Raw genomic sequence first — 14,262 nt, forward strand, 5'->3', positions numbered from 1 at the left:
TCTTCTCCTACCTTCAGTGGACATGGAGAACACCTGATCACCATCTTCTTTATAATAGCCCTTAATATATTTGAAGACGTATCAGGTTCCCCCCTCAGTCTTACTTTCTCCAGACTAAAAATGCCCAGTATTTTTAATCTTTCCTCACAGATCAGGTTTTCTAAACCTTTTATTGTTTTTGTTGTTCTCCTCTGGACTCTCTACAATTTATCCACATCCTTCCTAGAGTGTGGCACTCAGAATTGGACACAGTCCTCCAGCTGAGGCCTCATTTGTGTCAAGCAGAGTGGGACAATTACTTCCTGTTTCTTATATATGTCAATTCTGTTAATATACCCAGAACATTAGCCTATGTCGCAACTGCTTCACATTGGTGATTCATATTCAATTTGTGACCCACTATAACCCCAAGATCCTTTTCAGCAGTACTATTATCTAGACAGTTAGTCCCCATTTTGTAGCTGTGCATTTGATTTTTCCTTCCTAAGTTAAGTAATTTTCTTTATTGAATTTCATCTTCCTGATTTCAGACTAACTCTCTAGTTTGGAAAGATCATTTTGAATTCTAATCCTCTCCTCCAAAGTGCTTGCAATCCCTCCTAACTTGGTATCATCTGCAAATTTCATAAGCACACTCTCTATTCCATTATCCAAGTCATTGCTGAAAATACCAAATAGTACTGGATCCAGGACAGACCTCTTCAGGCCCTCACTAGATAAATCCTTCCAGTTTCAAAGCTAACCATTGATAACTACTTTTTGAGTATGGTCTTTCAACTAGTTATGGAGCCATCTTGCAATAATCTCATCTAAGTCACATTTCCCCAGTGTGCTTATGAGAATGTTATGCGAGACTTTATCAAGCCTTACTGAAGCCAAGATATATCATGTCTACAGCTTCGCCTTCATCCATTAGACCAGCTACCCTGTCAAAGACAGAGGGAGCACAGCCAGGCTCTCCTTCTTTCTCGTACTACCCTTGGGCGTTTTGGGAGCTCCTGCTCTATGATGCCTCAAGAGGTGGTGTCATAAATATAAAGGGAAGGGTAACAACCTTTATGTATGCAGTAACCTAAATCCCTCCTGGCCAGAGCTACAATCACTTACCTGTAAGGGGTGAATCAGTTCAATTAACCTAGTTGGCACCTGACCAGAAGGACCAATGGGGAAAGAAGATATTTTCAAATCGGGGGGTGGGGGGTGGGTAGTTTTGTTTTTGATCTCATTGTTGGTTCTGTCTCGGGACAAAGAGAGACAAAGCAGGTAACCCAGCTCCTAAAAAGATCTTTAACTGATACATCTAAAAATTACAGAAATTGTAAGTAATAGTAAGGAAATGCATTAGATTATCTTTTGTTTTAGCTTGTGAATTTTCCGTATGCAAAAGAGGGAGGTTTATTCCTGTTTTTGTAACTTTGAAGTTGAGCCTAGAGGGAAATCCTCTGTGCTTTAAATCTTTTTATTTACCCTGTAAAGTTATCTTCCATTCTGATTTTGCAGGTGTGATTCTTTTTTTTTTTTTTTTTTTAAATAAAATTCTTCTTTTAAGAACCTGATTGATTGTCAGTGTCCTAGAAAATAGGGATTTGGTCTGTGCTCATTTTGTTAACCTATCAGTTGGTATATTATTCTCAAACGTCTCCCTCCTCCCCTACCCGGAAAGGGTGAAGAGGCTTGGGGGGATATTTTGGGGGAGATAGGGCTCCAAGTGCGCCCCCCCCCCCCGTTTCTTTAAATCACTTGGTGGTGGCAGAAATACCATCCAAGAACAAGGAAAGGAATTTGTGCCTTGGAGGAGTTTTTAACCTAAGCTGGTGGAATATAAGCTTAGGGGGGTCTTTCTTTCTCCACATCTGTACCCCCGAGTTCAGAGTGGGGAAGGAACTCTGACAGGAGGGATGGGATGCAGGAACTCTGAGCTGGGTTTGGGGGGAAGTTCCTTCCTCAATACAACTGCCTCAGCAGTTCCCAGGTATTCTCATTACAGCATCTGCTGCTGTTATTTAGACAGTTGCCGGAATTTAGAATTTTCATGCTCAGTTATTATTTCAGTTTGCAGCCAACATTTTCCTAAGGTACATAAGTGAGAAAAGGGAAGCAATTTTTAGTAGTTTATATCTCAATAAAAGCTGAACGGAATTTTACAGGACAAAGAAAAGGCCTTTTGCTAGACTGAAGACATTCTACCCATCGCTAGGCCTTCAAGGCTTCCCTGAAGGCATTCAAAGGCCAACTGCAAGCAATGAAGGTGTGACAGCTTCTCAGAGAAAAAGTTGCAGAATGCTTTATAATGTAAAATGTTAGGCAGCCTAAATATAGCGATAGCTACCAATCCTCCTATAATACAGGATATTAAATTTTTCTTTTAATGTGGAATAGGAGATCTGGATATAAGCTAAAAAAAATCATTGTGGTTTTAGATATATCAATATTGAAAATAAACTAAGTTCAGAAATAATGTGTGAATTTATTTTTATATTATTTTTATACAAGTTACATGCACACAGTTGAACTGACATGGTTAAAATCCTTTTCCATATGTGCATGCTCACAAGGTTTGTACACCAGAGGTCCTGCTTTAGTGCACGTGGAAAAAAGAGCAGGTTACAAAAGATGTTACTTGGGAGACAAATTCTCTGCACCGTGCTTTTTTGAGGGAGGATTTGGAGGCAGACTGATGGAATTTGGCCCAAGAGTGGGTGGTAGACACAGGGTCTATAGACTGTGAGAATCCAAAAGTTCTATCTAAGGGAACACAAGAGACTTCAACCACTACTACAGCCCGCCCAAAAAGTGGCTCTATGCTCTGGCTCAGAGATGAATGCTGATGTAGGGAAATCGACTAATTAAAGCAGCCCCAAGATCACAAGGGCACAAAAATAGCTTTAAAGCCACATTTGAACACTCCCCTCCTGACCTGCATCAAGTGCTCCTCAACCACAGTCAATGATCAGGGCTTTCAATCTGTTAATATTTAATCCCTTTATAGAACTATATGAGCACACCTATATTTATACACTCCAGTATATTTACTATGTAGAGAGGACATGGCAGTTTGGAGAGAAACATGCTAGTCTGAAGAACGGCAGGTAACATATAGTCATTTAACAAGAATACCACCTTGCAATAAGAATTTGGTCCTGAGCAAGTATTACCTGTATACAATTAGTAGTATTGCAATCAAGAGTAATTTCTCTCCCCTCCATCCCATGCTGCTTGTTGGCCTTTTGCCTAAGAGACTTTTTATAACTCATATGTTCCCCAACAGACTGTAGTGTGTTACATCAGTGGTAGAAGACTATATAAGGGGTCTTTTCCAGCTTTTATTATTATTAAATACAGAAAATGACTTCAACTGAATGTTAAAGTTCCACAGTTAGAGTCACAAAAGGTCAACATCAGGCCTCAAATGTGAAACAACATAAGACACTGCTGCGGAACCTTTTGATTAGTTAGCAACAAATGACTAGTGATCTGTAAACAACATTATGATATGTGAACTGTTCTCCTTTAATAGACTGGAGCACATACTGTGCATATTATATCCTCTTCTAATATCAGCTTTACTTCTGGAGCTTTCAATCACATTACAAAAACTCCATGGCCAGAAAGAAGAAGCCTAAACAGAATCACAAATCTCTAACTTGGTTATCATTCAAGATGATAGGGAGCGAAAAACAGAAAGCCTGGAGTTTCAAAATGATGAAATAGGCAACACCCAAAAAGAAAAAGGAAAACAACAGAAAAGGTGTGGGGAGCAGGGGCTTTACTGGTAAAAAAAAAAAAAAAAAAAAAAAAAAAAAAAAAAAACAAAAAAAAAAAAAAAAAAAAAAAAAAAAAAAACTATGTACACTCAAAACAAAAACGGTAACAGTTAAAGTGACAAACATTTATTACATGATACTATAGTAATTTTCATCTTCAGAATGCTTTACAAATACAAGACAGTTAAATATACCACCTGCAACACTCGCCCTGTGAAGTGTGTATTTTTATCCCCACTTCACATCTGCGGAAACACAGAGCGTAAGCTGACTGGCCCCACAAACTGTGTCAGAATTGGAATTAGAACTCAGCAATCTCCAACTCTTGTTCCTGTGCTCAGATCTCATCTCTGGTGCAGTAGTAATAACCACCAAAGTAAACCAACTATTAAATATGAAGAACAAAAAAATCTTTTCCCCTTACCTCTCCATAGATCCTGAAAGTACCAGTATCTTCCTCAAGCTCAATTGCAGTTACTCCTGGAACTTTCCTCGCTTGCTGTATGTTACTACCATGTGTTCCTATTGCAAGTCCCATTAAATCTTCTCTTACAACAAATTCCTCATGAAATGCTGCTGCAAGTTGTTTTGTGCACTAGGGGAAGGTGAAAGAATTTGTCCACCATAAGAAGAAACTCAAAACTGAACACAATTAAATGATTACTTTAAACAATTCCATTCTAAGACATCTTACTTCTAAGTGTTTTGTGGCTTCTTCATTTCTTGACATGAGCATTAGCTTGGTACGAATGCTGCGCAAATGCATGTCACTCAATATATTTACTCTCTTCACTGTTGATTCGCTGGCAGACTACAAAAAGAGAATTGGTAAGATAAGCAATATCCCCTTTTGATAAAGAAAATCTGCATCCAGAGGGCAAATTAAAACTCTGATTACTTTTACAATTGAATTGAATTGTAAATATAAATCCCAATTTAGACAGTCACTTATTGATATTAGCCTTTCTCAAGGTCTCAAAACAAGACATACCAAGAAAAATTCAGCTTCCAAAACAAAATCCCACAAATCCATTACCATTGGCTCCATGTCTTTACAGCTACAGTCTTCTATTGAACCTATACAGTTACTGTTGCAATGAGATAATCCCACTAGGGATCTCTTACAAACTGCTAGATTACTTTAGGTAATCTTTTTACCATATATGTGCAGGTCACACACTTCTTCACTGGAAGATCCGAGAAAGTAAGAAGGGAAAACTGAATCTGAACAGGTAAATTTATATGGAAAATTTTGTCCCAAGGAAATAGAACTGCAAAGACAAATTACTGCTGAGGAAAATATTCCTTAACAGCAAATCTAATTAAGCCAGGTGTGATGTTTGTGTGATTCTCCTGCACAGGTGTGAGTGAAAAATAATAAGTTAGAAGGCAGATGCAGGAATCCCCAGGCCAAACCCATTTGAAAAAATTTGTGAGAGTTGCCTTTAAATTTTTCCTTTGATACTTGGAGACTGAATACTAGCTTTTCCCTGGCTTCGACTGACAATTAAAAATACGTAAAAGATAGGACTAAGGCTCCCAATTCCCTAAATGACTATGGTTATGATTATGATCTCTCTTCTCCATCCAGTAAAGGAAATTTGTGCAAGAGTGTTTTTACCCTCGAAAGAGACTAAGCACATTACTTCTGCAGAAAGCTGCATTGCAGGAAACATTAATCAGAGAGACCAAAGATCACACCCAAACTCAGGCTGTCTTTGATGCAGTACTGACACCAATCCAATGAGCCCACTCCAAAATACAGTATTTTAAAATATTATGAACACGTACATATAAACTGCTTGAAACGTGCATAGCCTTACAAATAAATTATTTCACACAGATATGCAGGAAGCACACAACATTCTGTAACCAAATCAAAATGTAGTAGTTAATATCTTGAATATTCATGCACTGTCTGCACAAAAAATAAACTGATTTCTTACCAGTATTATCAACTGCATAGTTTCAGTATGGTAGAAAATTCGACAAGCTCCTACAGCTTTTTTAAAATCCTTATGTGCATTTTCACTAGCGCACCTAGAGAAATGAGTGTTGTAAAGGTTACTTCAGCTGAAGACAGTCGTACCAATAAGAACTGTGCAACCCTATTAATCAAAAATGAGAACGTGGCAGTAGTCTATAATAAGAAATGTTTCTCAGCTTGGAAAACTCCAGACTACTGCAAGGGGATGTGTCAGGGGGTCTACCTGATTTCACACTGCAAATGTGAAAGAGGTAAAGCTGTCTGCAGCTCCTTGGAAGTCTTCCTTTTCTACTTGTTACTCTATACTGCAGCTGGCTACAGTAGCAGCTCATGTGTACGGGGTTGAATGCTCGGGAAGCAGCCTGTTTGACCAAAGATTTCTTCTTCCATGGCATTCAGCTCAACCACAAAAGAGCATGTGGCCCAACCACCAGAAAAATCACCAAGCCTTCTGGCGGAGAGAAAAAGGAGGGGGCAGGTACAACTGTCCCAGAGGATGACTGGAAACCACATCACTTTCATATTTGATTGAAGTATCACAGTTAATGACATTTAACTTTGAACTACAACAGGAGTATTCTCTCCAAAAAATAACCTAAGACAAGAATTTAAGATACATATATGGAGAAAGGAATATGCCATGTTGAAATGAATAACAGTGAAGTCACAGTATGCAGAACTACTCACGCATCTCTCAGATCTTCAGGAACATCCACTGTGCACTTAAAGAATGTGTTCTTCTTGACAGTTTTATTTTGATTCACAGGCCGAAGTCGTTCAAATGTGACTATTTCGTTGTATGTGGCATCACAAGCAGCATACTCAATGACATAAAACTAAGCGGGGAAAGTTTTTTTAAAAAAAAATCATTAATTAGAAGTAACCATTTCATAAAGGTAACAGCTACTGTCTCCACCATCAAAGAAATATACAATATGGGTTTACGCCTTAAAACATAGTTCTATTTTGACAAAGCTGTGCTCCTGCAATGTTATAAGCCTGTGCGGACCCCCTCCCCCAGTGTCCCACTGAAGCCAACAGGTCTCTACATGGGTGGAGGGGTATACATATGCACATTGCATTGTACAACTGGAAACTAAGTTTGCACAGTTTGTAAATCAAATACTGCTTTTTCTGACTGCCAGTTCTGTCGACTCAATCCAGGACATGGAAGACTAGCAGAATCAGGCTCCTATTTATTACAGGAGCACTGCCGAGAAAAACATCTTTCAAAAAACATTCTTGTCCACATTAAAGATTATCACCTTCAATTTTTACTTATTTTACTGAAAACTTTAGAAATCTAACTTGCTGTTCTAGCTACTTTGGTTCTTTCTAGGACACTCAACATCATAGCCAACTTCCACTTTTGTTATTGTTTGTATTTTATTCAGTCTCGTGGTTGATGCATGATGCTGTTGTATTTGGGCAATATTTAAATGCAACTCCAGTTCCAAACCCCTCTTTGAAAAAAAACCAACCGCCAAACTCTTAACTGAAACGTGTAATTAAATTAATGAAATTAATTAATGTTACATTTTACAGTTTAAGCCCAAAATTCAGTGTATTTTTTAACTATTCATGGAAATATATATATTTTAAAAAACAACATGTCCTTGCTGCATTTTAATCAAAACTTGGTTGCGTTCTCCTAGCATTTAGGAAGAAAAAACAGAAGAGCACTGAAAAATGTTTTTAATAGAAACAACAGATTAGTCTCCTTTCACTAAGCTGAGTGAAATGTAAAGAAAAAAAAATAGTACAGTAGCAGAGTCACAAACACCTCAGGAATGGAGGTTGTTTGTAACTCTGAACAAAATATTATGGTTGTTCTTTCAAAAGTTTACAACTGAACATTTACTTAATAAAGCTTTGAAACTTTGCTACGCAGAAGAAAAATGCTGCTCTCTTTTTTTTATAGTAATTTACATTTAACACAGTACTGTACTGTATTTGCTTTTTTTGAGGAGGGAAGGTCTCTGCTGCTGCCTGATTACATACTTCTGATTCTAAATGATGTGTGTGGTTGCCTTATCAGTTCATAAGTCTGGTATTCATAACTCTGACGTTCTATTATCCATACAAATAATGCGAAGTAACTTAATTATCAGAACTGAATCAAATTTAAAATCTTATCAGGATGTTAGAAACACAGGTAGGGACATTTTTTGTGTTACATATTCTTTTTAACGTCACCAATTCTGTTTGCAAATTGGACTGATTTATTTCAAATTATGTCAGAAACTAAGCATACAGATATGCAAGGTACCACACATAGCCTAGAAATGGCTCATCCAATATATGAACACATAAATCAGAGTTAGGCATGCAATGTAGTTCTTGCAGAACCTAAACAACCAGACACAAGGTATATTGACCCAAGGTGTGTCAATCACACAAAATGGCAAGTATCCAGGAGCCATCCCCACTTAGTGAGCAATTAACAAGAAAGAATATTTATTGTTACCCCCCACCTGTGCATAGTCAGCGAGCTAAAAGTTACCATTGCCATGAGCGGCCTTAATGTATGACCTAACCTGCTATAGTGGTTTTGTGTTGGCAATACTTAACTTTGGGTTCCTTCTCCTTTTTTCAAGCTATGCTTTGTTTCTGTATTAGTGACAACCCACTCTCACTTGCTCTGTTTTTCATGTCCTTACGTCATTATATCACAGTGTCATTTCTTCCTCACAAGATACTGCACACAGATTTAATAAGTCTTGCAATATTTACCTTCCATACTTGCCGCACTTCAAATAGGAGCAGATAGTCCTAAGTTTTAAAGTAACTTACCTCTCCTTTCATCATTCGAACTTTTGCCAGCCACCAGCCACAAGGTTCTTGGTCATTTGCTCTTGAGTAAACCTGAAAGGAAAAAATACAAGGGGAGCATATTTAAAATATAGCTACACAATTAAAAAACCTAACAGGTTAAACCAGCAGTAAAGCAGAAATGAATCTTTTTCAGCTAACCCAGCTAATCACCAAGATAAAAGTCACCAGTAGTATAAGATACTGCAATTTAAAACTATTTTTATATAAAATTCCAGTTAGCCATAGTCATATGTGCTTCTCATCATATACATTTTCATAATATTGCACTACACAGAATAGGCGTGCAGATTCTGTTAACAATACACAAGGCAGCTTTTGAGGAGTTAAAAATTTACTCAACAGCATGTGAAGACATGGGATTCTTGTAATTCCACAATAAATTTAAACACTTTTCTGTGAGGCTAAAGTGCACAAGAACCAAGAAATTCACAGTTAAGGATGCCATTTTGTCTATAGTTTACCCAAAGATCTGGACTCAGGTCAGCTCACAATAGTGTTACTATAGGTACTCCAGTACCTATTTAACATTAGGCAAGTGATGAATTGGGGGATTCGCAACTCTGAATTGTTCCGCATGTTCAGTATACATTAATGTAGTAAACTAAGGCCATCAGAAAGAAATTTATAAGTAGCCACGGCAAAACAGACAAAAATATACCCTGCACTGGCCAGACTGACTATGACAAATAGGCTTTTTTCCTTGATATTACTAATGGAAAAATGCTATGGCAATTCTTAGACTTTATGTCTAAGATCCATTACTGACAATACTGCTGTCAATACTATCTTCCTTACTGGGTGTTTTAACTTGGGGGCGGGGGGGGAACGCATCTTCCCCTCCACCCCCCAAAACTTGTCCTGTACATATATGTAGAACCCTCTAATAGTAGAAATTTTATGGAGACAAACTACTCTTCTCTGCGTATCAAAATCAATAAGGCAAGTCTAGTCCAGTCACCTCAAGAACATTTATGTTCCAAAAATCTTGATGGAAAATTAAGGAGTCGGACAGTAAAAACAGAGAACTAAATCATCACTAATATTAAAGGATTAATCAAGATGAAAACAGGCAGTTTCATACTGAATGGAGTGGTACACCTATTATCCCTAAAACACAGATACAGTAACTCCTCACTTAAAGTCCTCCAGGTTAACGTTGTTGTTTCATTGTTATGTTGCTGATCAATTAGGCAACATGCTTGTTTAAACTTGCGCAATGCTCCCTTATAACTTTGTTTGGCAGCCGCCTGCTTTGTCCACTGCTTGCAGGAAGAGCAGCCTGTTGCAGCTAGCTGGTGGGGCTTGGAACCAGGTTGGACTGGCAGCCCCTCATCAGCTTCCGCTCCCCTAAGTTCCCTGTGTGGCAACTGCCATTGCAACTCCCTGTGCTATCAACTGCTGTCAATTCAGCTGTCCCTCCCACACTGCTGTGTGCCGCTCCTGCCCTCTCCCTCTGCTCACGGGAGCCTCCTGCTTGCTGTGCGGGATGGGGAGGGGAAGGAGAGAAGGGGGACTAATGTCAGGGTGTCCCCCTCCCCCTGCTCTCCTCCTTCCCCCTGCTTACACCTTCTCCATATAGAGCAGGTTTAGTACACAACAGGGCTCAGGACAAAGAGTCTGCTGGCCACAGCTGCTGTCTCAGCTTGCTTGCTATATTTAAAAAGGCAGCATACTTAGAGTGGGGTCGGTGTACTTAAAGGGGCAATGTGCATCTCTCTCTCTCTCCTACACACAGGGTGTGTGCCTCTGGCTGCCATGCTGTCTCCCCTCCCTCCATTGATGCTGCCTTGTAGAGTGTGAGGCTACATTAACAATGCGTTAATCCTTGAGAGCTCAACTGAATGTTAGTACATCATTTAGCAGTAAGGCATTCCTTGGGAAATATCCCACCCTCCGACTTCACCACCTCAACCAAGCTTCACAAATCATTACTGTGCAGAGTATTAAATCGTTTGTTTAAAATTTATACTGTGTGTGTATATATAGGTTTTTTGTCTAGTGAAAAAAATTTCACTGGAACCTAACCGCCACATTTACATTAATTCTTATGGGGAAATTGGATTTGCTTGACATCGTTTCGCTTAAAGCCACATTTTCCAGGAACATAACTACAACATTAAGCAAGGAGTTACTGTATACTTTTTCAAGTTTTTTTTCCACAACACCTTCTACAACCAAGCACTCTCTGGAGAAAAAGGCCCACATCTTCCTGGCCCTGAGGTCAGAAGGCTGAACTTGTGACAACATATTCATTTCCATGGCAAAACCAGTGCTATAAACAGATTGTGATTTTACTGCAGAATGAAAGAGATGGAAAAGCAGGGCTGTGAGAGAGAATGAAAATATTCATAAAAAAAATAGTGCAGAGACCACAGTAAACCACTGACCAAACAACACTGGAGTTTAGCACACATTCTCTTTTTCAAGTTTAATTCCTAGCAAAAATCCCTCTCTGGAAGAAGTGAGGGCTAGCCCTCCTTGGCTGAACAGAATGTAAAATGACACCAGGCCCACAGGAGGAAAAGACCATGGCAAGAGAGATGGCCAAAGATTTCTACTCTGAAAAACAAAAGGAAGGCAGCAGCTTAATAGATCTTTTAATATAATGATGGATACTTGGGAGCTCAGCAGATATACAAAATATCTATCCAGAAAGGTCACAGCAGAGCAATGAAAAGGAATCTCTCTTTTCTAAGGATCAGAATATTTCCAGCTCAGCCTTCTCAATGTTTGTTAGTTAGTCATTGCAGAAAGACTAGAACTCTGATCTAGCACAACTGACTGACAATAGGTCACCAGGTTGATCATGCCTTCCATTCTTGATTTGCCGCATATTCCCATAGCATTGTATTAGAATGTGACTAGCTATAACTGCCATAATCAGACATACCATTGTAACTAATAACTCACATTCTAATAGCACTTTTCTTGAAAGGAACTCAGTTCTGTACTCTTAACACTGCTGGGAAACAGATAAAATCATTTCCATTTTAAAGATGGATAAACTGAGGCACAAAGCTAATGGAATTGGTGAAGATAATACGAGTCAGAAGCAGAACTGGATACAGAATTTGCTTTCTCTCAGACCAGTGTGCTATTAGACTACACTGCTTCTCTGCAAAGCTGTATCTTATAATACATAGGCATAGACCTTTCCTACCCATTAAAAGAAGTGCATTACTTACTCAGAGATACATTTGCCTTTTCTAATAGTGACACTATTACACTAATGCTTACTTTGCCATTACCAGTTTATAAAACTTAAGTGTGCATTTCTGATAAAGATGCTGAGAGATTCTTGTTGTGTAACTTTGCAGAGCAAATTCCAGGTCACACTGTCTAAGCCTGTGAATGTTCTTCGAACAGTGTTCAGTCAGGATGGAATTTTCCACTGCATGTCACTGAACTGAGTCTAGATCAATTTACTGTATCAACTCTATTATGCTATTGAGCTTCCCACATGACATTCTCATAAGCAAATAGGGAAATGTGGACTAGATTAATTTACTATAAGGTAGGTGCATAACTGGTTGAAACACCATACTCAAAGAGCAGTTATCAATGGCTCACTATCAAACTGGGAGGAATTATCTAGTGGGCTCCTGCAGTGGTCAGTCATGGGTCCAGGACTATTCAATATTTTCATTAATGACTTGGATAATGGAGTAAAGAGTATGTTTATAAAATTTACAGAGAACACATTCTGGGAGGGCTGCAAGCCCTTTGGAAGGACAGGATTAGAATTCAAAAATGACCGTGACAAATTAGAGAATTGGTCTGAATTCAACAAGATGAAATTCAATAAAAACAAGTGCAAAGTACTTCACTTAGGAAGGAAAATCAAATGCACAACAACACTGTCCCACTCTAATCAGCACTGGTGAGGCCTTACCCAGGGGAGCATGTCCAATTCTGGGCCCCACACTTTAGGAAAGATGTGCACAAATTGGAAAGAGTCCACAGAAGAGCAACAAAAATGATAAAAGGTTTAGAAAACCTGACCTCTGATGAAAGGTTAAAAAAACTGGGCATGGTTAGTCTAGAGAAAAGAAGTCTATGGGGGGAGCTGATAACAGTCTTCAAATATGTTATGGGTTGTTATAAAGAGGATGGCGATCAATCATTCTTCATGCCCACTGGAGATAGGACAAGAAGTAAATGGCCTAATCTGCAGCAAAGGAGATTTAGGTTAGATAGTAGGAAAAACTTTCCGACTACAGGGATAGTTAAGCTCTGGAACAGAATTCCAAGGGAGGCTAGAGAGTCCACATTGTTGGAGGTTTTTAAGAACAGGTTGGACAAACATCTGTCAGAGATGGTCTAGATCAGTGGTTCTCAACCAGGGGCATGTGTACCCCTGGCAGTACACAGAGGTCTCATCTAGATATTTGGCTAGTTTTACCACAGGATACATAGAAAGCACTAGTAAAGGCAGTATAAACTAAAATTTCATACAGACAGAATGAGAAAGTAAGCAATTTTTCAGTAATAGCGTCCTGTGACACACTTGTATTTTTATGTCTGATTTTGTAAGCAAGTAGTTTTTAAGTGAAGGTGAAAGTTGGGGTATGCAAGATGCACTCTGAAAGGGGTACAATACTCTGGAAAGGTTGAGAACCACTGGTCTAGGTTTACTTGGCCTTGCAACAGCACGCGGGGGACAGGGGAGGGAGAGGGTGGAAGTGAGAGTTGATGGCTTCTTGACGTCCCTCCCAACTCCACATTTCTATGATTCTACCCAAGCCTATAATTCCTGAGGTAGTGTTAAACCGAATAGTAAATGTAACAGAGCTTGGTTTCAATCACCAATTGAAGTCAATAAGTGTGAAGATAAACATGTTAACATTCATAAAGAATTAAGACTATACAGTCCAAAAGAAAAATTAATAATTTTGTAATAAGAGGTCTGAATAACGTGCATTAAATAAAGCATAGCACACACTAAACAACAACAAAAGAATGGTAAATGAAAATATTTCCAATAACTAACTATCCTCCTACAGCTCTTAATATTGGCTATGCATTCAACTTAATTATGATGATCACCACCAGGATAAAAAGTAGAGCCTCTGTGTTTGTGGACTTCTTCTAAAAAACTCTGATCTAACTGACATAAAAAGAGGAGGCATTAATATATTGTAAATCCATGGTAATGACACTACTTTAGGTATGGTTAAAAAATTCACTGGCATTTTAAATCTATTTTTCAGGTGCTTACTCCTTTCTTGAAAAAAAGGTTTCAGATGAAATCTTTCGAGCTTTTCCCTCAGCTGAACATTTAGGTGAGCAATACTTAACAACATAGTAATTAATTTATTACACAAAACTGTTGAGAAAAAACGAACAGGTTACCTTACCCTGTATACATAATTAAAACTTAACTCCCAGTCTCCTCAGAATTGCAACTGGTGTTGGCTTGGTTGGAAAATCACAAGTGCTCATCTCATAATGAGGGAGCAGACTATAGGTTTAGAAATGTTTTGTTTGGTAGGTTTCTATATAAGTCACACACAGAGTATTGAAGAATTATAAATGAACGCTCAAAAATATTATAATGTTTTCGCATAAAATTATCTTCTCAATTTCTAAAAATCACTACATATAAATGCACTTTTTTTGCATCATAGCATACACTACTACTATGTATATCCAAGCCCCTGACTTGGATATACATAG

At 38.4% G+C, this 14,262-nt stretch overlaps 1 protein-coding gene across 5 annotated transcripts in view; it reads right to left on the reverse strand.

The window, feature by feature from the left end:
- FXR1 (FMR1 autosomal homolog 1) overlaps positions 1-14,262 on the reverse strand; it is a 69,815-nt gene that overhangs the window by 19,818 nt on the left and 35,735 nt on the right. For all 5 annotated transcript variants that reach the window (XM_075068373.1, XM_032783891.2, XM_032783897.2 and 2 more), the window contains exons 4-8: positions 8,545-8,616; positions 6,439-6,587; positions 5,711-5,804; positions 4,459-4,575; positions 4,189-4,359 (exon numbers count right to left, since the gene is read on the reverse strand). In XM_075068373.1, coding sequence (XP_074924474.1) covers positions 4,189-4,359; positions 4,459-4,575; positions 5,711-5,804; positions 6,439-6,587; positions 8,545-8,616 — 603 coding nt within the window. The remainder of the gene's footprint in view (positions 1-4,188; positions 4,360-4,458; positions 4,576-5,710; positions 5,805-6,438; positions 6,588-8,544; positions 8,617-14,262) is intronic.

The sequence above is a fragment of the Chelonoidis abingdonii genome, chromosome 8 (genome assembly GCF_003597395.2).
Source record: "Chelonoidis abingdonii isolate Lonesome George chromosome 8, CheloAbing_2.0, whole genome shotgun sequence".
In the NCBI taxonomy this organism is placed as follows: Eukaryota; Metazoa; Chordata; order Testudines; family Testudinidae; genus Chelonoidis; species Chelonoidis abingdonii.